This window comes from Eriocheir sinensis, chromosome 46 (assembly GCF_024679095.1).
Source record: "Eriocheir sinensis breed Jianghai 21 chromosome 46, ASM2467909v1, whole genome shotgun sequence".
In the NCBI taxonomy this organism is placed as follows: domain Eukaryota; kingdom Metazoa; phylum Arthropoda; class Malacostraca; order Decapoda; family Varunidae; genus Eriocheir; species Eriocheir sinensis.
The window spans coordinates 11,406,116-11,431,489 of record NC_066554.1 but is presented as its reverse complement, the minus strand read 5'-3'; the positions used below and the strand labels follow the sequence as shown (position 1 = coordinate 11,431,489).

Sequence of the window (25,374 nt, the reverse complement as noted above, 5' to 3'; positions counted from 1 at the left end):
ATGTTGCTCTCTCGTGTGTGTTCATTTCCTATCTCCTTGGCCTGAATCCAGCGGTGCGAGAGCAAAGAGGAAACCTGATGGATAACCTCCTCATTGTCACCTTCCTTTTCGACCATTAGTGTTGTGTATTGCCGCACCATATACCTCGGCGCTGTTTCTCGTATTACCGTAACCAAACAACGTATTTAGAATGTGTTAACTTCAGATTTTGTTTTATATCGGAGCAGTGAATAGCGTTTTTTTTGTTGATGTTATGTTTTATGCTCTTGCTTTCTTTAGTGTAAAAAAAAATCAGTGTATTAATTCAAGACAACGTATTAAGAATGTATTAACTTCAGATTTGTTTTTATGTCGGAGCAGTGAATAACGTTTTTTGTTGTTGTTGATATTATGTTTATGCTCTTGCCTTCTTTACTAAAAAAAAAAGATCGGTGTATTAACTCAAGACAACGTATTAAGAATGTATTAACTTCAGATTTGTTTTTATGTCGGAGCAGTGAATTGCGTTTTTTTTTTGGTTGATGTTATGTTTTATGCTCTTGCTCCCTTACTGTAAGAAGAAAAAAAAATCAGTGTATTAACTTATGACACATGGACAGATAGGAGAGATAAGGCAGAGGAGAGTCACAGAAAAACGGTTGAAACACAGTCACAACCCATAGACTTTTCATTTATCAGACCGAGCCGGAAGGATACACACACATACTCTCGAAAGCATTGTCTGTCTTGGTCTGAGAGGAGTTACCAATCTTCGCGTCGTCAGCAAATTTAGTTTAAAGAAGTTTAACACAGATCTCTCTCCTGGCATGAAGACCCGCTATGTTAATTCCTACGTAGCCTGACATGAAACGAACATAAGCCACTCATAAACACATTCAGTAAGACGTAATGCAGTGGAGAGTCATCGTTATAAGACTGAAACGTGTTCCCAACCAAGTGAAGCTGATTTAACCTTAACAGATATCTCTCTCCTGGCATGAAGACCCGCTATACAAACTCTTACGTAGCCTGACCAAACGAACATAAGCCACTCATAAACACATTCAGTAAGACGTAAAGCAGTGGAGAGTCATCGTTATAAGACTGAAACGTGTTCCCAACCAAGTGAAGGTGATTTAACCTTAACAGATATCTCTCTCCTGGCATGAAGACCCGCTATACAAACTCTTACGTAGCCTGACTAAACGAACATAAGCCACTCATAAACACATTCAGTAAGACGTAAAGCAGTGGAGAGTCATCGTTATAAGACTGAAACGTGTTCCCAACCAAGTGAAGGTGATTTAACCTTAACAGATATCTCTCTCTGGCATGAAGACCCGCTATACAAACTCTTACGTAGCCTGACTAAACGAACATAAGCCACTCATAAACACATTCAGTAAGACGTAAAGCAGTGGAGAGTCATCGTTATAAGACTGAAACGTGTTCCCAACCAAGTGAAGCTGATTTAACCCGGTAGCTGTGGGGGTCATGTTTCTTAGGTTAGGTTAGGTTAGGTTAGGTTAGGTTAAAGGCCCCTCTAAGGAAAATAATGAGAAAGAATCATCACTCACGCAAACCATTTCATAATATATATCAACGCATGTGTGATCAGTTTATGCATCATCTATTTTGGGAGGTTTGTATCATGGCACAATTTTGGCCCATCGCTGGTACACGGTAAAGCCACAAATTTGGCCCGTCGCTGGTACACGGTAAAGCCACAAATTTGGCCCGTCGCTGGTACACGGTAAAGCCACAAATTTGGCCCGTCGCTGGTACACGGTAAAGCCACAAATTTGGCCCATCGCTGGTACACGGTAAAGCCACAAATTTGGCCTGTCGCTGGTACACGGTAAAGCCACAAATTTGGCCCGTCGCTGGTACACGGTAAAGCCACAAATTTGGCCCATCGCTGGTACACGGTAAAGCCACAAATTTGGCCCATCGCTGGTACACGGTAAAGCCACAAATTTGGCCCGTCACTGGTACACGGTAAACACACAAATTTGGCCCGTCGCTGGTACACGGTAAAGCCACAAATTTGGCCCATCGCTGGTACACGGTAAAGCCACAAATTTGGCCCATCGCTGGTACACGGTAAAGCCACAAATTTGGCCCATCGCTGGTACACGGTAAAGCCACAAATTTGGCCCGTCGCTGCTACCGGGTTAACCTTAACACATATCTCTCTCCGCGCATGAAGACCCACTATATTAACTCCTACGTAGCCTGACATGAAACGAGCGTAAGCCACTCATAAACACATTCAGACGAGACGTAAACCAGTGGAGAGTGAGCGTAATGTGATTAATTAAAGCGTATATCCAACGCAGTGAGTCTGATTAAAGTTGAACGCATATATATTTTACTCGCATGAAGACCAACTCTACTGACTCTCTTACGCAAAGGACGGACATAAAACAAACATCGCACACTGACTTAATTAATACGCGCTTTTTAATCAGTTCTGAAGCCCTTAAAATGCTCTGAGATTACTGTTTATTACGGTGAAAATTAGAAGATATGCAGATTTTTTTTTTCGTTGACTTATGGTGAACAGAAAATGGATTGTAATGTTTTTTGTTTTTTTAACTGCGATGTCCAAGGTTGGGATGCGTGGTGATAGATGTATAGATAGATAAATAGATGGATGGATAGATAGATAGATAAAGAAAGGAAAAGGAAGAAAAAAGAGAGATAGAAGGAAAGAAAGAAAGATGGAACGAAGTAAGGACAGAAAGAAGGAAGGAAAGAAGGAAAGAGAGAACACAAAAAGAAAGAAAGATAGACAGATAGATAGATAGATAGATAGATAGATAGATAGATAGATAGAGAGAGAGAGAGAGAGAGAGAGATCAAAAGCTGCAATAAAGTGAGCTTAAACAAACTTTGAAGAAAAAAATATCATCTCTCTCTCTCTCTCTCTCTCTCTCTCTCTCTCTCTCTCTCTTCTTCCTTCTTCCTCTTGTTTACATTTCCTTCCTTCCTTGTTATCCTCCTTTTCCTCCTCCTCTTCCTTCCTTTCCTTCCTTCCTTCCTTCATTATTGCCTCTCTCTCTCTCTCTCCCTCTTCGCTTGGTTCGTATTCCCTCATTTTCCTTACTCTCCCCTCTTCATCTCTCTCTCTCTCTCTCTCTCTCTCTCTCTCTCTCTCTCTCTCTCTCTCTGTTTATTTTCTCCTATTCCTTTGTTTCTCATTTATCTGTCAGTAATTTCTTTCTTTTCCTTTCTTTCTTTCTCCTTACCACCTATTTCTCTTTTTTTTCTAGTTTTATTTCCTTCTTTTCTTTTCTTTTTTTCTCATTTTCTCTGGTTATTCATTTACTCCTCTTTCTATTATTTGCTTGCTTCCCTTCCTCCTTGCTCTTTACTTTTTCTTTCCCCTTCCTCTCTTCCTCCTCTTTTTCTCTCCTCCTTTCCCTCTCAGTTTCTCTTAATTTCCTCTTAATATAATATATATCTCTTCTTGCTATTTTTCTTCCTTTCATCCTTGCTCTTCATCCTTCCTTTCATTCCTTCCTCTCTTCCTTCTCTTTTTCTCCCCATTTCTTTCTCAGCTTCTAATTCCCTCTACTTTAAGATTTATCCATGCCTTATTTTTCTCCTCCTCAGCTCTCCCTTCTCATAGCTTTCTCTTCTGTCCCACTCTTTACAATTTTTATTTTATTTATTTTTCCTTTTTTCCTTGACTGAGTGGTAACAATGATTAGGGTTGACAGTTTATCTTTCACTCCGTCTCTATATTACAGTTTTTCTCCGTCCCTTTTTGCTATCCTCTTTTTCTTTTTTTTTCTCTCTCTCTCCTTAAATCTTTCCTTCCACCCACATTGGCTTGTCCTTATCTCTCTTTCTCCCTCTTTCGTCTTTTCCTTTTCGTTCCTTTTTTCTTCTCTCCAAATCCTCTGTCTTTTTCTCTTTTTTATTTTCTTTTTTTTCTTCTCTTTCCTGAATTCCCTGTATCCCGTCTTCTTCCCTCCTTCCCTCATCTCTCCTCTAAACTGAATTTGCTGACGACGCGAGGATTGGTAACTCTTTCCCCTCAGATCAAGACAGGCAACGCTTTCAAGAATATTTGCGTAGAATTTCAGCTTCGTCTTATGAATTGGAGATGCCCTTAAATATAGATAAGTGTCAGATTTTTTAAGGTGCAATCTCGCGCGCCCGGCAATGCTAACACTAACTCATCTCTCTTCGCTCGTCACGGGATTCTTTAATTTACACTCATATTTCTAATAATAAGAAATTAATGGATTTTGTGATACTCGAAAAGTGAGGTGTATGGCATGGAAGCGGAGGTAAAGAGGAAGGCGCTCATTATAATACGAAAATTGAGTAGCGTGATTATCATTTGTCCTGCTAACATGTAATAAGTATTGTGGTGTAGAATATATCAGTTCTTGAGGGTGATATGAATCTGGGGTGATCGCATGGGCCATCACGAGAGCCCTTAAGTAATGTAAACATGGCTAGCTGTGTCCGTAGACTTATACGCGTCACTGCCATGGTATCGAAGGCTCCTCGTGACACTCTGTTTGACTTGTAGGAATTGAAAAGTTATGGCATATTGGTGGAAATCATGCTGATCAACCTTCTGCTGAATATTCTTGTGGTGCTTAATGTGTTTCTAGATGTTAATTACACCGAATAACATCGAATTTGTTGCGTAGGCTCCAGAAAACTGTTGGAAACGTTACTTAGCAAACTGCATGTTGTTTCGTAGGGTTGGTTATGAGTCAGTCCCCTTTGATTCACCTTGGTTGCGTGGCTGCGTGACGCTGATCATGGTGGTGACGAGCGATGCGATGCGGACGGCTTCCAGCGAGGAGGTGGAGAGGTCGCGGTACAGCTTGTAGAGGTGGTAGACGGTGAGCAGCAGCACCAGCACGTTGGTCACGATCCACAGCACGTTGAGGACGTAGTGGCGCAGTGGACCCGTGATGAGCGGGCACGAGGGCGCGTTGTGCTCCTGAAAGGGGGGGGAAGAATGGGGGAGCGGTGAGATTGGGGGGGAGGGAAGGTGAAGTGAAGTGAGGGAAAGTAAAGTGAGGTAAGGAGAAGTGAAGTGAGGTGAGGTAAAGTGAAGTGAGGCTCATGTAGAGAGATAAATGTTATAGCTTAGTACATGGTGAAGAGATAAAGTTATTGGTGAGGTAAGGGGATGTGAAGTGAGGTGAGGTGAAGAGGTGAGGTGAAGTGAAGTGAGGCTCATGGTGAAGAGATGAAGGGATTGGTGATGTAAGGATGTGTGTGTAGGCGGGGCAAGATGAATGGTGAGGTGAGGAGGGGGGGTGAGGAGAGGGGATGTGATGGGTAGGAGGCAAGATGAATGAACGGTGTGGTATTTGGTCATTGGTGTCTGGTGGTGGTGGCGGCGGTGGGGTGCCAAACGTGTGGTGGAGGCGAGTTTGGTGTCTGACGGGAATGAGTAACGAACCACGGCGTGTGTGTGTGTGTGTGTGGGTGTGGGTGGGTGGGTGCGTGGGTGCGTGGTGCTGGAAACCGATAGTGTTTTGTTTTGGCAGACTCAACTTTGCCAGACTGCCGTTCTCAGCTTCTCAGTTTTCCCGATTTCAGGCTACAAAATGTCCCACCAACAAAACTAACGATACTTATTTATATATATTGCTAAAAATGTGAGTTATAGAGGATTTTTTGCAGTCATTATGCGTTAGAAATGGGAGTGTGTGGCAAGGACATGTGGCTGGAGGATGTGTGGCTGATGTGTGTTTTAAGGGGATGTGACAAGGAGGGTGTGGGAAAGGAGGGAATGTGACAGGAAGATATGTGATAGCAGTGTGAATGTGTGTGTGTGTGTGGAAAACTTGATATCCTTACAGCCCTTTGATGCATGTAAAGGCTATATATAAATCAGACCGGCAAGAGGAGAATACAATGCTGGGTAATACTAACAAATACGATTGACGATTAACTTGCAGAGAATAAAGACAAAGGGAGGGAGAAATATATCCTTGCACCTCTTTGATGAACGTAGAGGTTATATATAGACCAGACCAGCAAGAGGAGAATACAGTGCTTGGGTAATACTAACGAATACAATACCCGATTAAGTTGTAAAATAGAAAGCCAGAGAGGGATCAGAAAATGTATTCCAACAATTTTTAGACGAAAGCAAGAGATTATAAAAGAGATCATCAGTGGTAAAATATATTGATAGAGAAATACAAATATGACCGAGCATGTGATTGTGAATTATAAAGAAAAAGACGGAGGAAAAAATGCCTTAGAGATTATATATAGAACTGATAATGTAAGAAAGTTTGATATGAAATGATCGTAAAGGAAAGATTATGAAGATGATGTTGAAATATATACAGCACACTATTCTCAAGCAATATTTTAATCACTATCTTAATCACTGTATCCTTAAGCAATATTTTAAGCACTGTATTATAAGCACTATTTTAAGCACTATATCTTGTCTCAGTTGCTGGAAAAAGACTACCAGTAAAGAGGGGAATGGATAACGAAGTAAATATATATGAATCTGTAATTGAAGACACAGATATATACACGTGAAAAAGAAGGAAAACTAATAGTAGAATAAAAATTAAAAAGAAATGACGTAAAAATGAAGTGAAATGAACGCAACAAGAGCCTTAAAAGTGTAGGGAAATTTTAATGAAGGTTTGAAAGTAAATAAAATAATGAATAAAAAAGAGACAGATGAAAGAAACACGATGAAAGATTAATTAACACACACACACACCCGCACACACACACACACACACACACACACACACACACACACACACACACACACACACACACACACACACACACACACACACACACACACACACACACACACACACACACACACACACTCTCTCTCTCTCTCTCTCTCTCTCTCTCTCTCTCTCTCTCTCTCTCTCTCTCTCTCTCTCTCTCTCTCTCTCTCTCTCTCTCTCTCTCTCTCTCTCTCTCTCTCTCTCTCTCTCTCTCTCTCTCTCTCTCTCTCTCTCGACTGTTAAGAAAGCAAACAGTGTCCCTCTTTGATATATATTTTTAGAGCGAGTTTGATTTATAAGGAAAGAGAGGAGGGAAAATGAGTGGAATTTCAACTCCACACACCACTACCACCACCACCACCATCACCTCCATCACCACCAACAATCTTCCCCGCGGAGTGTCTGTCTGACGGGGTGGGAGGGAGGGAGGGAGCAGAGGGAGGGAAGGGATCGTGACTTTCATCTCTCTGTTTTTATCCCTCGAGGAAGGAAGGTGTCGCTGATAGACTCCAACCTACGTCAGCGTCTTAGAACCCGCCGCCTTCCTCCCTTCCCTCCCTCTGTCTCTTTCTGTCTGTCTCTGTGCGAAGGAGGAGGAGGGGGAGGAGGAGGCTTCAGTAGGCGTAGGAGCAGAAGTAGGAGGAATGTCTTTTTATTGCCGTCCTTCCCTTTCTCTTCCCTTCGTCCTTTTCTGTATCCTGTTTAGCATCTCTTTCAAACTACCTTACTCTGCCTTATTCCCCCCTCTGTCCTTTCTTTCCTTATCGTTTGTAACCTCCGTCAATTTCTCTATATCCCTTTCTTTCTCTTTCTTGCCTCTATATTTCGCCTTGGTCCTGTCTGTATCTAGTTTAGCATCCCTTTCAAACTACCTCTACCTCAAGCCTCTAACTTCTACCTACTCTACCTCTAAACTTCTTCAGCCTCTACCCAAACCTCAGTCTCTCACTCTCTGTCCCTTCCAGCCTCTCCCTTTCCCCTCGCTCTTGTCTGACTCCTGTTTAGCATACTCTTGAAACCACCACGTCCGCCTCCATTCCTTTCATGCTTTCTCTCTCACTCTCTTTCCCTCCATTTCTCCAGATACCTCCATGCTCTCGTCTCCTTTTCCTCCACTTCTCCTCCTCCTTTCCCTCTCTCTCTCTCTTCTGCCTGTCTCTTTTCCCCTCTTCTGTCATTAATCTGATATCGTTTGCCGCCTTTTTCTGTCTAACGCTCCCTGACAGTACCATCTCTCTCTCTTCTCCTCTCCTCTGTCTCCCTCCTCTCCTCCTCCTCTCTCCCACCTCATTCTTGACTCCATTGCCTACGCTGAGTTCATATCCAACACCCTCCTCTTCCTCCTCCTCCTCCTCCTCCTCCTCCTCCTCCTCCTCCTCCTTCTCCTTTTCTTTATCAGTTCTCCCCCTCTCCTTATCCTCCCCACTTCCTCCATCCCTCCTCCCCTTCCCCTCTCCTCTTTTTTCTTCCCTTCTCCTTCTCTCCTCTTCCTCCCCTCTTCCCCTCTCCTTACCTTCTTCTCTTCCTCCCTCCCTCCAGCCTCCCCCTCGGCTACCCCTCCTTCCCCATCTTCTTCCCTCCTTCTTCCCCTTCTTCTTTTCTCCTCCAACCCCTCCTCCCCTCCCTCTTCTTCTTCTTTTTCTTCTTCTTCTTCTTTCTCCCCTTCCTTCCCTTCTTCTTTCCCCTTTCTCTCCTCTACCTCCCTTCCCCTCTTTCTTCTCCTTCCTCTATCACCTCCACCCCTTTCCTCCTCTTCCCTCTCCCCCTTCCCCTTCCTCCCCCCCACGTGAGCTCGTTAATCACAAGTGTCGTTGATCAAGTCGCCCTCTCGCCTGTGTCCTTCCTTCGCTCCTTCCCTCTCGTTCCCAGTGCAATGTGTCGTTCATCATCTTGGTATTTCTCCTTCTCCCTCTCCCTCTCCCTCTCTCCTCCCTTCCCGTTCTTTTTCTCTCCCTTACTCTTTTCTTCCCTTCTCTTTCTTCCTGTTGTTCTTCTTTTTACAGTGCTTTCCTATTTGGTTTCCTTCCTTCCTTCCTCCATTCCTTCTCTCCTTTCTTTAATCTTTCTTCTCTCCCTTCCTTCCTTCCTTCCTTCCTTCCTTCCTTCTCTTTCTTTCCCTTCCTTTCAATTATTTTTCCTGTTTTCCTTTTTCTAATCTTCCACTTCTTTCTTCCTTTTTTCCTTGTTTCTTTTTTTTTCCTCTCCTCTCATCTCTCTCTCTCTCTCTCTCTCTCTCTCTCTCTCTCTCTCTCTCTCTCTCTCTCTCTCTCTCTCTCTCTCTCTCTCTCTCTCTCTCTCTCTCTTTTCTTTCCTCCTCTCTCAACACCCCTTCCTCCGGCGCCCCTTCCCTCTCGTTCCCACTCTCGTTCATCACAATGTTGCTCTCTCCTTCTCTTTCTTCTCTCTTTCCCCTCCCCACTCCCTCCTTCCTTCCCTTTCTTCTTTCCTAACTTACTTCTTCCCTCCCTTCCATCTTTTCCTCCTCCTTTTCCCCCTTTTCTTTCTTTCTTTCTACGCCTTCCCTCTGTGTTATCTGTTCCCTTTTTCTGTTTTTTTTTTTATCATTTATATTTAATTTCGTGTTGTGCTTTTTATTGTTTTCTTTTTCTTTTGTTTCCTTTCCAATATTTTCCTTTCCATTTCTTTCTTTTCCATATTCTGTTCTTTTTTTTCCTCTCCTTTCCTCCCTCTTTCTCCTTTCTTCTCTCGTTCCCTTTCCTTCACTCCTTTTATTTACTTCTCTTCACTTTATTTTCTTTTGCTTTTGTTTCCTTTCCAATATTTTCCTCTACATTTCTTTCTTTTCCATACTCTGTTCTTTTCTTTCCTCTCCTTTTCTTCCTCTTTCCTTTCTTCTCTCGTTCCCTTTCCTTCCATTCCTCTATTTTTTTTATTTATTTCTCTTCACTTTCTTCTTATTTTTCTTAGGCCTCCAAAAAGCCAAAAAAAGAAAGATTAACCGAATTTTTTTTTACTGTTTTACTCTACTTTTCAACTCCAGCTCTTCCGTAATCCTTCTCTTCTCTCTCTCTCTCTCTCTCTCTCTCTCTCTCTCTCTCTCTCGCTTCTTCTCCTTCCCCTTCCTTTCTCCCCTCGTTAGGAAGACAAATAAAGGGAGACAAAAAAAACAAACAAAAAAAAAAAGAAGAAACCGGGTGATCTGGGCTTAACGTCAGTCTTCCTCCTCCTCCTCCTCCTCCTCCTCCTCTTGGTTTTAGTGGACTTTCAGTGGTTGCAAAACACGCTCTTCTTCCCCTACTTAACGTCTCTAGGTCTTCCTCCTCCTCCTCCTCCTCCTCTGTTAATCCCACGAACTCCAGGTCATTAATAAGACAAATAGGGAGACGGAATGCCCCCATCTCTCTCTCTCTCTCTCTCTCTCTCTCTCTCTCTCTCTCTCTCTCTCTCTCTCTCTCTCATTCTTAGTTTTTTCTCTTTCGGTTTCTCCAACTTCCTTCTTCTCATTATTTCTCCCGTCTTTTTTTTTACTTATTTTCTTTCGTTTCTTCCAATTCCTATTTTTCGCACAATTTATCTTCTTTTGCTTCTTCTCTTCGTTCGTTTCCTCCAATTTCCATTTTTTCTGCATTTTACGTTCCTGCTTTTTTCTGCAATTTTATTTTCCATCTTGTTTTCTGCAATTTTACGTTCCTTCATTTTCTTCGATGCATCCAATCTCGCGTGTCTATTTCTTTATCCTTCTTTCTTTCTCCTATCGCATTTATTCCATTTTTTTTATTCCAACTTTGAAATTGTTTTGCTCTCTCTCTCTCTCTCTCTCTCTCTCTCTCTCTCTCTCTCTCTCTCTCTCTCTCTCTCTCTCTCTCTCTCTCTCTCTCTCTCTCTCTCTCTCTCTCTCTCTCTCTCTCTCTCCTAAGATAGATAGAGATTAATAAAGCAAACAAAGTAACAAATTGCCTCACCTTCCTCTTTCCTCCTCTTCTTCCTCCTCCTCCTCCTCCTCCTCTTCCTCCTCTTCCTCCTCCTCCTCCTCCTCCTCCTCGCACTACTAACGCAGCCAGCGAATCCCAAGTGACATAATTCTCTCTCTCTCTCTCTCTCTCTCTCTCTCTCTCTCTCTCTCTCTCTCTCTCTCTCTCTCTCTCTCTCTCCCTTGTCACGAAACCCTTTAACCTTCCTGTGTCCTTCCCTCTCATCATTACCTCTTTGTTCTCTCCCTCCCTCCCTCCCTCCCTCTTTTCCTCTCTCTCTTTCCCCCTTCCTCTCTCTCTCTCTCCCTCCTCCTCCCTCTCTCTCTCTCTCCTCCTCTCCATCGCTCTCTTTCACTGCTTAAATGACGCCCACTCACACTCTTCTTTCTCTGTATGTGTGTGTGTGTGTGTGTGTGTGTGTGTGTGTGTGTGTGTGTGTGTGTGTGTGTTTCTTTATCTTTAAATATTGCTTCTTTCTTTAACTTCGTATATATATGTGTTGTGTTTTGTGATATATGGGCATTTAAACTGTCTATCTTACTCTGTCTATCAGTATCTATCTATCTGTCTGTCTATTTCTCTATCTCTGTCTTTGTTTCCATCGTTCACTAATGTCTAAATATGTCCTTGAAACATCTCGCATTATGCTTTATATGTTTTGTATTTTTGTAGTATAATGACAGCTGAACTATCTACTTACTATATCTGTCTCTCTCTTATAGGTAAAGGTGGCTGCGCAGATACGCTATATCTGCGCGTGACTGCGGTGCTCATCTCCGATCCATTGCCCCTCTGAGCATGTGTTAGGTAAGAACCACATGCGAATATATCCTTGAATCACCCTACAGCACCTTAGATTCATGTGGTTAAGCCATGTACCTCCGGCGATGGGTCCTGTTACTTAATTTTTCGTCGTCCAAGTTCACATATTTGACAAGGCTTTCGTAGGAGTTTGGGTGCATTTCCAGGGATAGATTTGTGACCCTGGTGGTAGTTTGACCCTTCATCTGTACCATGAACCTAAAAGAACACTTATTAGAATTCGATTAATTCCCTCTTTGACCTTTAGAAATTGATGATGTGAGAGCCGAATGTGTCTTATAACATCGACCTATGTCTCTATGTTTTTCTGCTTATCAATGGAAGTGGTTGTGAGTTTTAATTTTCAGCCCCATACACTATCTACATTAATCCCTTTCCTATCTCTCCTCTCCTCTGCACCATGCCACCCTACTTCACACACATGTAACCTGGAAACTGTTATGCTTTTCCAGTTATTCCTTCAAGCTTTCTCCTTCCGTCCTGTCTCTTATGAACACCAAGTTATGTATCTCTGCACCTGACATATCCTCCCCTTCCCCCTTATTTTCCAGGTGTTATCTTAAACTTTCTCCTTCTGTCCTACCTCATATGAACACCAAGTTATGTATCTCTGCACCCGACATATCCTCCCCTTCCCCCTTATTTTCCAGGTGTTATTTTAAACTCTCTCCTTCTGTCCTACCTCTTATGAACACTAAGTTATGTATCCCTGTACCTTAAATATCCTCCCCTTCCCCCTTATTTTCCAGGTGTTATTTTAAACTCTCTCCTTCTGTCCTTCCTCTTATGAACACTAAGTTATGTATCCCTGTACCTCACACATCCTCCCCTTCCCCCTTCCTTCTTCTCTACTGCACTTTCTCATTTTATTTAACGCTAGATCATTCTCTCATTCTTATCTCTTATGAACAGCACTAAACACATTCTCCCCTTACCCCTTCTTTCCTCTCGACTACACTTTCTCATCTCATTTCACGCGAGATCATTCCCTCAGTCATGACGCGCGGGATCAAAGACAGACATTCGCACAAAGTCTCTGGAGAGGAAATTGAGAAGCGCGCTAAGATGAGCAAAGAGATCAATGCACGGAATACCTCTAAGGGAGAAGAAGAAAGACTACAAATGAATAGCAGAACGAACACTAGGGGAAGAAATAACAAAGGCAATTACAGTATATAAGAAATGGTAATGGTTAGAGCGTGTATGTGGGAGAGAGGACAAGGTAGGAGATAGAAGGGGCAAAGGAGAGGAAGCCTTGCAAATGGATAAGAAAACATACTATAGTGAAAAACATGACAGACAATTATAATATATGAAGAATGGCAATGGTGAAGGCGTGTATGTAGGAAAGAGAGGACAAGACAGAGCCGAAAAGAGCGACAGAATGGAAAGTAATTAACGTAAAAAGACAGCTTGATGGAGTGATGAAATTAAGAAGCATCAAATTAGGAAGCATTTGAAAATCTTACACTCTGACTGTGAAATAGAGTTACAAGATAGTGGAAAGATACAGATGATGGAGGTGATGATGATAATAAAGATGATGATGATAATGACGATGACTCCACTTCCACCACCACTCACCCAAGAGACTAATGAAACGCAGCCTCACCCACCTCGTCAATGTTCGCCGCGAGCGCTCCGGAGAGGAAGGTCGGTCCGAGGTTGATGGTGATCGAGGCGAACCAAATCATGAAGGTCCCGAAGAGCACGCACTGGGGGGACTCCATGACGAGGGGCATCTGCTTCTGGTCAGAGTCCTCGGGCAGCAGCGGAGCGTCGTTGAGGACCTGAGGGGGACGAGGGAGAGTTTGGCGTCTGTTAGTGGCCTCGCTGTTAAGGCTATTGGGGGTTTAGTAGAGCTGTTAATAAGGCTGTTAGGGCTCTTGGGGTGTTAGTAGGAAGGTTAAAGTTGTTAGTAGGTCAATTATGGTTGGTTAGTGATTGTAGGAAGGAGCAGGATAACTGAGAATGAGGGAGGAAGAAAAAAAGAGAAGAATAGGAAAGGCAAAGGGCTGTCAAGGTTCAAAGGGCTGTCAAAAGGGCTGTTCGGGCTGTTCGGGTTCGTAGATTAGTAGTTGGAGGAAGGAAAGAGATACAGAAAAGTAGAACGAAGGAGGAAGATGAAGAGAGACGAAGAAAGAAAGAGAAGAATAGCAATAGAGATGAGGAAAGAAAGGCGGAAAGGAAGAAAAAGGAAGAGAAGGGCTGTTAGGGCTGTTGGTATGTTAGTAGGGCTGTTAATAGGATTTTTAGGGCCTAGAGGGCTATTAAGCTATTAGTGAAAGAAATGAAAGGAAAGAAAAGAAAGAGGGAAAGGAAGGGCAAGAAAGAGAAAGAGATGTTAGACTAGTTGTTATGGTTTCTTAGTGCTTGTAGGAAGGGAGGAAGGGAGGAGAAAGAAGCAGAAAGGGAGATAAAAAAGACAGGGCAGTAAAGAGAGGAAGAAAAGGAGCTGTCACAATCGAGCAAAGAAGGAAAGGAAGGATGAGAGAGAAAAAAGACTGTTAATAAGGCTTACTGTAAGAGTTTATTAGTATGGGAAAGGAGGAAAAAGAAGAAAAGTTGACAAAGACGAAGAAAAATGAAATAAATAGAATATGAAGAAAATTACTAGGCTAACTTAGATTAATGGAGAGAGAGAGAGAGAGAGAGAGAGAGAGAGAGAGAGAGAGAGAGAGAGAGAGAGAGAGTTAACTTTGAGCAAATTTGGTTAGGTCATCCCTGATTGGGTTAACAGGGATGAAAGGCGCGGGGTAAAGCAACATTAAGGAGGAGGAGGAGGAGGAGGAGGAGGAAGAGGAAGAAGATGAATTACAGGTGGAAAATGAGAAGCAAGGAGCAGAAGGCGAGGAGGAGGAGGAGGAGGAGGAGGAGGAGGAGGAGGAAGAGAAGAAATAAAAAAACACTAAGAGAAAACACTAACAAAAATCAAACGAAAGTAGGAATTTGTTTAACTTGAAAGATAATGAGGAAGAGGAATGAATGAATTATGGGAAGAGGAAGAAGAGGAAGAGGAGAAGGAGGAGGAGGAAGAGGAGGAGGAGGAAGAGAAAATCAAGAAAGAGAGAGATAAAAAAAACAATAAATAAACAAGGATGTGAAAGATAATCAAGAAAAAAAAAAAGATTGCAGGAAAAGAGGAAGATGAGGAAGTTAAGGAGAAGAAAAGATTAGAAAGAAAACAGAAAAAACACAAATAGTAAAAAAAAAACAATTAGAAAAAAAACGTAAAAAGATAACAACCAGAAAGGAAAAGAAAGGAAAAGAAAGAAAGAAAAGAGGAAAAAGAAGAAAAGGTTAAGAAATGAAGAAGAAAAAAGAATAGAAAAAAACTACAAGATAAAACAAGATCAAGAGACGTAAGGAAAAAAAGAAAGAAAGAAAAGAGGAAAAAGAAGAAAAGGTGAAGAAAGAGAGAAGAAGAAAAACAAGAGAATAAAAGAAAATACCAGACAAAACAATTAAGAAAAAACACCGAAAAAGGAAAAAAATGAGCTGAAGGAAAAGAAGAAGACGAAGAAAAGGAAGAAAAAGAAGAGAAGGTTAAGAAAGAGAGAAGAAGAAACACAAGAAACTAAAAAAAACTAAAAAACAATTAAGAAAAAACACCGAAAAAGGAAAAAAAATGAGCTGAAGGAAAAGAAGAAGAAGAAAAGGAATAAAAAGAAGAAGAATAGAAGGTTAAGAAAGAGAGAGGAGAAAAAACAAGAAAACAACAAGGAAATGAAAACAAAAACACAAGAGACAAGAGAATAAAAAAACAACAATTTAAAACAATTAAGAAAAAAACACCGAAAAAGGAAAAGAAGAAGAAGAAAAGGAAGAATAAGAAGAGAAGATTAAGAAAAAGAGAAAGGAGAAAAAAAACGAGAAAACAATAAGAAAAATAAAAGAAAAACACACATATATTAAACACATCAACAAGACCAAACAAATCACACACGACACGAAGAAAAGAAAAAGAAAAAGAAGAAAACACGAAGAAAACAACAAAAAAAGGATCACAGTAAAAAAACATTATCAAACACTCCATCACCGAAGAAGAAGAAGAAAAAGGAAGAAAAAAATATTACACACTAAAAAAACATATAAAAAAAACCCTCTTCATTACGGACCCAAGAGAGAGGAGGAAAAATTTCGCAGGAGAGAGAGAGGAATTGAAAAATATCTCTCAGCGGGCAGGCATTATGCAAGACTCGCCCTAAGGAAACAAGGCGGGAGGAAAATTTCAAGGCGGGAGGGAGGAACATTTTAAGGATGGAGGAAAATTCTTAATGTGGAGCAGAATGGCGAGCGATTAAGAGCTACAGTGATGGAGGAACAATGGGAGGGAGGGAGGGAGAAAAATAGCGAAGATAAACAGGAGGAGGAGGAGGAGGAGGAGGAGGAGGAGGAAGGAAAAATGTTAAGAGGAAATGGAAGAGGAAGAGAAGGGAGATGGAGAAGCAGCTGGGGGAGGAGGAGGAGGAGGAGGAGGAGGAGGAGGAGGAGGAGAATGAAGAGAAAAAAATTAAGAGGAAGAAGGAAAAGAAGAAAAAGAGGAGGAAAGAAAGAGAAATAAAAATAGAAATAAAGAAAGATAGAAGACTAGAAGAAGACAAAACACGTTACAATATAGAAGAAGAAAAAGAAGACAACAACAATATATAATTAACAAAACTTTTAGGACATTATATCATATTTTAAAACGGATTATTAGATTTAAGAAAGAGAAAAACCACGGCAAGAAATGATGACAAAAAAGAAGAAAATATGCAAGAGAAGACGGAAATAAGGAAAAGAAGGGGAAGAGAAGACAAGGAAAACATTATATACGGAAGAAATGAACAAAAAAATACTAAAATGATAAGAAGAAAAAATGAAAAAAAATGAGGAAGTGAAATAAAAGAAAAAAGAAGACAGGAAAAGAAGACAAAAAGAAAAAAAGGCAAGATTAAAAAAAACATTATATATAGAGAAGATATTAACAAAAAAATACGAATATGAAAAAAACAACATGGAAAAAAAGAAAAAAAGAAGAGAAGACAAGAAGAAGACAAAACACATGATATTATAGAAGAAAAAGACAACAACACCATATATATAAATAACAAAATTTTTTGGACATTATATTATCACATTTTTAAACACACAGAAAATTATTTAATAAGAACAATTTATCATCCTTCTCCTTCCTCTCCCGCCTATAAAGTGACACAAAGGAGGAGGAAGAGGAGGAGGAGGAGGAGGAGGAGGAGGAGGAAAAAATCTTAATATTATAAAAATGTAGTTAATTAATTATCTCTTCACTTAGGCCGCCACAGTGACAAACTACCACCCCGCTTAGGCCTATCATGTACGTGTGTGTGTGTGTGCGTGTGTGTGTATGTGTTTGTGGGTGGGTGATGATTATTTTTTAAAGTTTGCAAGAGTCGTCTTTAAGAGAGAGAGAGAGAGAGAGAGAGAGAGAGAGAGAGAGAGAGAGAGAGAGAGACTCGCCCATCAGGCTTAGTCTCCGCGGTACTACAGTTTACAATCATTATCACGACCGCTCTCTGTCTTAATGCACCTCTACATCTCTTTGGTTACTGGTCTATCACTTCGCTTGCTATTCTGCAATCTATGTTTTTAATGACGTATATATTATCACGACCTTCTCATCATCTTTTTCCTTCCACCGTTATCACCACTACAGTCACCATACATCACAACCACTAACTCCACTCTGTCACTACCACTTTCATCACCACCACCACCATAACTTCCTCCTCTCCACTTTAAACTCCACCCTTCATTCTTTACCTCCATCACGACCATCTTCAATTACCACCCACCACTACCACCACTAACAACACCATCACCACAGCTAACCTCTCTCCACTTATTAAAACTCTCTCTCTCTCTCTCTCTCTCTCTCTTCCACCCACCACCACCACCGCAGTTAGAACAAAGGAAGGGTCTCTCTCCTTTACAAATGACCCTCGTCCTTCCCTTCCCGTGAATTGGACGCCACTTGCCAGGAACTATTTCACACCCCCAAACTGCCGGGCGACACGCGAGGCCTACACTCAAAACAACATGGTCACCCCTGAAACCACTAAAAAGAAAACGGGGCTAAAAAAACGGGGGTGGGATGATGCTGGTGGTATAGGGAGATGATTTCCTATTATATCAAGAAGAGGCAGATACAGCATAGTCACCCCAGAAACCATAAAAGAAAACTAGGCTAATATAAGAAAACGTAGGGGGATTATTTGCTTATATCACGAAATCAGTGTTATTATCTCCACTTATAAGACTCAAGGGCAGGAATAAGTAATTAATGATACGGTTTTGATCCATTACGAACATATTTTTACCAATCAAAAGTATCAAAGTCGATGTTTTAGTTTTGAACTCGCTCTCATTCTCGTCTTGCGTTGTTATTATCTCCATTTCAAAGACTCTAGGTTAAGAATAATTAACTAATAATGCGTTTTGATTAATTACGAACATATCTTTACCAATCAAAAGTATCAAAGTCGATGTTTTAGTTTTGAACTCGCTCTCATTCTCGTCTTGCGTTTTTATTATCTCCATTTTAAAGACTCTAGGTTAAGAATAATGAACTAATAATGCGTTTTTGATCCATTACGAACATATTTTTAATCATTAAAAGTATCAATACAGATGTCTGTGTTCAATTTCCCGTTTTCCTTCTCGTCTGTCATTATTATCTACCATCCATAAGTGTCTGGGGCAGGAATAAGGAACTAATAAGAAGCTTTGATCCATTACGAACACATTGTATCACATTAGACGTATCAAAAGCGATTTTTTTAGTTGAATTTCCAGCCATGCGCATAAGAGTTCCCATTCTCGTCTGTCTCCGCGCACTCCCGTCAGCGCGGCGTGCGTGTGGCGTGTTGGCGGGTCCGTGATACTCGCTTATCTACCCAATTAGCGGCCTTACAGCGGCCTTTACTTAGTGCCCGAGGCGTTGTGGTGTGTGTGGCGGCCTCGAGGGTTTAGTCAAGGCCGCTGTAACCTCGTCTCTTCTGCAGCAACGTCAAGGTTAGTGAGTTAGGGTAAGTTGTTGGTGTGTGTTGCTCCAGGCGCCATTTGAAGTGAGGGTTGGTGTTGCTTTTTCGGTTTTATTGCAAGGGGTTAAGGTATTAGTGATGATTTTGGTACTCTGTGTTTAGGTGTGTGTAGGGTTTTGGGTTCACCTTCTAAGCGGAATAAGGAGTTACTGTGTACGTGTGTTTGTGTGTGTGTGTGGGTGGGTGAGGAGGAAGGAAGGGACGAGGGTTCCAATAAGCGTTTCCCGAGCTCTTCGAAGCGGTTTGGAGTGCGTTACTTTCTTCGTTGTTTCGCTATGCATCAAAGGTCTCTTAAGTCCTAATAAATAGTCTCGTTCGAATGAGTATGCGTATTATTGCTGGCTATTAATTTCCCTTTACTGAAAAATGCGAAGTCTGTGCAGGTAGTGGCGGTGATTAGCGTTTACCTGCGGAAGACGGAGCCACGATAAGGCCGCGTGGTTGGTTGGTTTGGGTGCGGCGGGAGCGAGTAAATAGCGTGTTAGTGGGCAGCAGCTGAGGCCGGTAAGGGAAGTGTGGGTAATGGAAGGGAAAGCAAAGCAACAACTCCAGCGGAAGTAACAGGCGGTCTTGACTCTTTACTGGGATGAACGGGCGGGGCAGGGCAGGGCAGGGCAGGGTAGGGTAGGGTAGGGTTAGGTTATGGTGTTAATGTTTGGAGACCTGCTGAGATAGGGTGTGTGTGTGTGTGAATGTTTGGTGTGTGTGTGTGTGTGTGTGTGTGTGTGTGTGCTTGCTCGTGTATTAATGTTTCTTTGTTTATTTTCGTTCTTATGTCCTTTGTTTTTGTGTTAGTGTGTATTTGTTTGTATTATTTTCTTGTTTTTTTTTCTTGTTTATATGTTTTCTTGTTTGTGATTCCTCGTGTATGTTTTCCGCTTGTTCATGTGTGTTTTGTTACTGTTTGTTGATGTGCGTGTGTTTGTTTCTGCTTATGTGTTTGTTATTATGATGGCGTGGTTATATATGTGTGTGTGCATGTGTTTGTGTATAAGGTTATATATGTTTTTGGCCAGCAGAGGGCTATCACTGTGACCAAATTAGCAACCCGTTCTTCTCATTACTAACCTACACATAATTATGGTCTAAATCTAACTAATATCTAGCGGTGGTGCTTGACTACGGACGTTACTGGCACGATGCACTTCACTCACTGACACTGACACTAACAACACTAACACAGAGGCCAGTATTACCAACCATTTCAGGGCCAACACACACACATTTGGTAAGGCTTTCGTAGAGGTTGTTGCCGGATAGGTATTTCCATGTTGGGTTAGTTCTATGAGTCAGCTGCACCTCTCCCTTCCCTTCCCTTCCACTTTCCCCTTCGTTTCTTAAGTTATCACCCCTTCCTGTCCCTAACTTTACCTTTCCCTTCCCTTCCACCTTTCCCTTTTCCTCCCTTTCTCCTTTCCCTTCCATGGACCTTCCCTTCTCCTTTCCCTGTCCTTCCACCTTTCCCTTTTCCTCCCTTTCTCCTTTCCCTTTCTTTTCCCACGTTACCACCCCTTCCTGTCGCTAACTTTACCTTTCCCTCCTTCCTACCATTCCCTTCCCTAGTGATAGTTTGGCAAGGCTTCCGCTGTACCATGAACGAGAAAACACTATTGAGAAAACGATCAATCTCCTTTGTGGCCTTGGGAAATAGGTGTTTTGAGAGCCGAAAGGGTGTTGAAATATTGGTCTTTGTGTCAGTGATAGACTAAACACAGTATTCTAAGACAATTTCGGTTCTCACAACAACTATCTCCAAGGACCACAAAGGAGATCAGTTGGGTTCTAATGAGTGGTTTTCGGTTTCATGGTGCAGAAGAAGCCTTGTCAACCTATCACAAGGCTCATAAAACTACTCCCCCCATGGAAATACCTACCAAAACACGACCTCCACCAAAGCCATGTCAAATGTGGGTGTGTGTATGCCCCGAAGTGTTTGAGAATGCAGGCCTGGAACACACTGGACGGGACTCACCAACACGGACAAACAGTGTTGGCACGAGTATGTCACGCTGAGTACAAACACATTCAGACAGTTTAGCGTTGTGTTACATTCATGGATTTAGTGGCAAGTTAATTTTTTTAGATAAACCCAAATAATTAAGTTTGAAGAAAAAGACAGACAAGACAGACAATAGACAGGTGGACAGACAGACAGACAAGGGACAGACGGATAGACAGACAGACAGACGACCATGTTAGGTAAAGAAAACCACACAGACAACAAAACAAACTTCAAAACAAACAGACGCTACAGCCAATTCACAAACCCAAAACCAACCAAACACACAAAAAACAAACACGAGGACTTGGAACCAAAAACAGTGTATATGCACCTCAAAAAACACCTCAAAAACACTCACTATCAAGCACAAACACACAAACAAAAACACAGGTACACAAAACAAACACCAGACGAACACACAAACACACAAACACAAACAAACACCAGGACGTAGAACCAAAACACTGTATAGATGCACCTCAAAAAACACCTAAAAAAAACACGCACTATCAAGCACAAACACACACACACACACCACACCACACCACCAATACCACCACCATTACCACCACCACCACCACACCACCACGCTACGGAAACTTTCAAGAGAACAGTTCCTTTACTTGACTCAATACCGTTGTTAACATATTGATTGTGGACACGGTGACGAGCAGCAGGAAGGCCGTCTCCACCAGCGAGCACTTGGTCACCGGCTGGCAGCTGTATATAGACCTTCCTAATGGGATAAGTATTGCAGCCCGCCCGCAGTCCACGAGCGCCTGGTGGAAGAGCAGACCCTGGGACCACCTGTAGGGAGAGAGAGGGGGAGAGGATAGGTTAGTTTGGCATGGATCAGTAGTTGTCTAGGGTGGGAAGTATGTAGATATAGGTTGGTAATCAGCATTGATTAGGTTATTTAGAAAGAGAAGCCCCTATAACCATCTACTTGGGGAAGATTAGGTAGATCAGTTAGGTAGGTAGTTAAATTTGGTACGTAGGTAGATAGTTTTGGTATGTAGGTAGTTTGGATGTGTAGGTTAGGTTATTTAGATGAAAGAGAAGCCCCTATGACCATCTACTTGTGGAAGATTAGGTAGATAAGTTAGGTAGGTAGTTAAATTTGGTACGTAGGTAGATAGTTTTGCTATGTAGGTAGTTTGGATGTGTAGGTTAGGTTATTTAGATGAAAGAGAAGCCCCTATAACCATCTACTTGGGAAATATTAGGTAGATATGTTAGGTAGGTAGGTAGTTAAATTAGGTAAGTAGGTAGAAAGTTTCGGTATGTAGGTAGTTTGGATGTGTAGGTTAGGTTATTTAGATGAAAGAGAAACCCCTATGACCATCTATTTGGGGAAGATTAGGTAGATAAGTTAGGTAGGTAGTTAAATTAGGTACGTAGGTAGATAGTTTCGGTATATAGGTAGCTTGGATGCGTTCGTTAGAGAAGCTGCAATAACGAATGAAAAATCTCGTACCCGGGCCTTCACAACTGAAGTCGGGGCAGCATACCAACTGAGCCACTGATGAACTCTATTTTTTTCATTCCTTCTTGTCCACAGTGTTGGTCTGAGGCATCAGGTAAAGTGCCGCAAAATTGGTCTCTAGCTCAGTGATCTTTTAGCTCATCGGTGGGTTAGCTGGTATGCTGCACTCTCTTCAAACATAAAGTCTCGGGTTCGAATCCTGACTCTTGGCGGTGTTTACTACGAGAAAGAATACATAGGGGGTATAGAGATTACGTGGATAGGTAGAAAATCCAGGTTTGTTGGTAGAGAGTTTGAGACAGTGACTGAGTAAGCGGCAGACAGAGACAGATTTAGTCGCCTCTTAAGTCAGGGTGAGCAGAGCAGGTTAAGAGGTTAATGAGGGTCAGCGTGAAGGTGTGTCCTGGACGGCTTCTGTTACGTGTGTGTGTGTGTGTGTGTGTGTGTGTGTGTTTTAAGGTGCACCTGTGTGGCCTCTGCATCGGTGGAATGTTAAGGACACCCACCCACTCACACACACACACACACACACACACACACACACACACACACACACACACACATTAATAGTATAGATAAATATGCACGTACAAATATTAGGCCATTAGGCAGACATATATACAGATAGATTACAGGTGTTAATTGGGACACATTGGACACAGGTAAAACACTGTAGTCAGCAAAACCAAACATGTGTAGCTAAGGACTGACTGACCGCTTTTAACACTTACACTCTACTCAACGGTAAGACGAACACACTCATCCATACCATAATAGGATTTCTCACGTAGATAAGTCCCAGACCATTCCTTACTTGGGTGAACCGACTATAGTTATGTATTTTAGGTTAGCTTAGAGTAGGCAGTTAGGCAAGATTATGTTGGGTTCGGTAGTTAGTTGAACTTGGTTAGCTAAATAGATTAGGTGATTAGGTTAAGTAGGCAGGTAGATAAATAAGGAGGTAGATAAGATAGATAGGTAGAAATGTTAAGTAGATAAATAGAAAGTTAAGGGATGCAGGTACGGAAAATATATAGTTGGGTAAATATATTAGATAGGGATGTATATAAATTAAGTAGATAAACAGACTAGGGAAGGAGGTAGATAGTAGATTACGTAGGAAAGGTAGATATATTATGCATGTAGGTAGGGCAATTCATATCGACGTAACCTTGCTTTCCACGATAACGAACTTGCTTTAGTATACTTATTTTTTGTTCACCACGGTTCCTTCCTTCCTTCCTTCCTCTGAACTCGCGCATTCAGAACACACAAGGAATTCTCACACTAATCTTTAAGTCCCAGATCATCTTTTACTTGCAACTTCCTTCCGGCAATACAAGTCAACACAATCTTGCTTTCCACAATAACGAGCTTGCTAGTATATATTTTTGTTCTTCACCACGGTTCCGTCCTTCCTTCCTTCCCCTAAACTCGCGCATTCAGAACACAAGGGTTTCTCACACTAATCTTTAAGTCCCAGATCATCTTTTACTTGCAACTTCCTTCCGGCAATACAAGTCGACACAATCTTGCTTTCCACCAACACTTATTTCTATTGTTATCATTTCCTTGTCAGCAGTTATATCCTTCCTTCCCAGTCCGTATTATCTCTCGTCAAAGGTGGACTCGATCGCACATTTCACCTGACTGTTAGCTTGATTGTAGTGTTGTAATCCCTCGTCCACTCCTCACACTACCTGATATTGCCTCTTTCCTCTCTAGCGTATTACTTTATATTGCCTTTTTATCCTCGGTTGCTTGTTCCTTTTATTCTCTCTGTCTTGTACTCTTTTACTCTTTGCCTTTCACTCATCGGTTCCTTTATTCCTTCTACTCTGTCTTTTACTCCTTCCGCAATGTTACTCCTCTGTTCTTCATTCCTTTTATGCTCGCTGTTTTTTTTACTCTTTTACTTTCTCTGCCTCCTATTCTCTTCTACCTTCACACTTTATTACATTATTTCCCTTTTTTTTGCATTGTTTTATTTTGCCTGTTATTCTTTTGCTTCCCTGCTCCTCCCTCACCTAAGCCACATGCAGGGATGGGGTATTCGTATTCGGTATTCGTATTCTTCAAATAATATGCCGAATAATCTTAAATCCATGATCAGAAATAAGTTATTGTTCCTTCCAAGTTACAAATCTTCGTTCCTGTTTGTCCGACGTGTATGATACAAGTCAATTACATTTCAACCTACTTGTGAGGCCTCTCTCGATCACTATATCCTTCCCCTACCGTTCACTCTTCCTTCCCTCATCCTCTAACGGTGTCATGACTTGTATGACCCGTATACCGTCCCTCCCCTTCCCTCCCTCGCCCCTGCTAGCTAGCTGAATCTACGAGACCGAGATGCGTATTCATCCTGGCCACTTCTTACAGTGCCAGTATTCTCCCTCAGTCTGTCTCACACGGTCACTCAGTTAAGTTCTCGTTTTTGTTACTGATGCACAGTAGTCATGTCTAGTCCTCCAGCCAAGCGGAAACGACAGCCGTATACGTAGAAATACACAGAAAAATGAGAAAGTGACCCGTTTTTTAAAAGTTGGCTGACAAGAAGCGGCAAGGGGCCTATGTATTTTCACTGTAAATTGTGTAATTCTGACGGAAAGGCGGGTAAATCAGAAATAGAAAAACATGCTGCTGGGGCAAAACATAAGAAGATAGTTGAAAGTGCAAAACATATATTTAGTGTACTTGATATGCCAAGTGTTTGTACAGAAAAGCATGCATGCATTGCTGGAACTTATGACAGCTGACATCTACAAAACTTCAGATCTACAGGAATAGCAGTCATTCTAGGTAGGTAACAATGAAGGCTAACTATGTTTGCAAGCAGCTACCCATCATCTATATATATATATATATATATATATATATATATATATATATATATATATATATATATATATATATATATAAATATATATATATATATATATATATATATATATATATTAGAACCTGACTAAGCTTTCGTAGGAGTTTTGGGCATTTCTAGGGGTAGTTTTATGACCCTGGTGGTAGTTTGACGCTTCCTCTGCACCGTGAACCTAAACAAACACTCATTAGAACCCGACTGATGTCTATTTCGGCCTTTGGAGATAGGTGTTGAGAGAGCCAAAAGTGTCTGAGAATTCTGATGTTAAAATTGTACCACGAACCCAATCCTCACATTACATAGCACTGCCTCTCTTTCCCTTACATTGCATTACTTTATATTGCCTTTTGGTCTTCGTTTCCCCTTTCACCTCTTAATTAAACTGCATATATCTCAGCCTCACTCCCACATTACATACCATTGCCTCTCTTTCCCTTGTACTATAGTTCCTGA

General features: G+C 41.6%; 1 protein-coding gene across 8 annotated transcripts in view; it reads right to left on the bottom strand.

Annotated features, from left to right (window-relative positions):
- Nucleotides 1–25,374, bottom strand: part of LOC126981110 (uncharacterized) — a 126,307-nt gene that overhangs the window by 81,090 nt on the left and 19,843 nt on the right. For 7 of the 8 annotated variants that reach the window (XM_050831815.1, XM_050831816.1, XM_050831819.1 and 4 more), the window contains exons 2-4: nt 21,178–21,361; nt 13,105–13,278; nt 4,738–4,951 (exon numbers count right to left, since the gene is read on the bottom strand). In XM_050831815.1, the coding sequence (XP_050687772.1) occupies nt 4,738–4,951; nt 13,105–13,278; nt 21,178–21,361 (572 nt within the window). The remainder of the gene's footprint in view (nt 1–4,737; nt 4,952–13,104; nt 13,279–21,177; nt 21,362–25,374) is intronic. The other variant, XM_050831817.1, reaches the window with a different exon arrangement.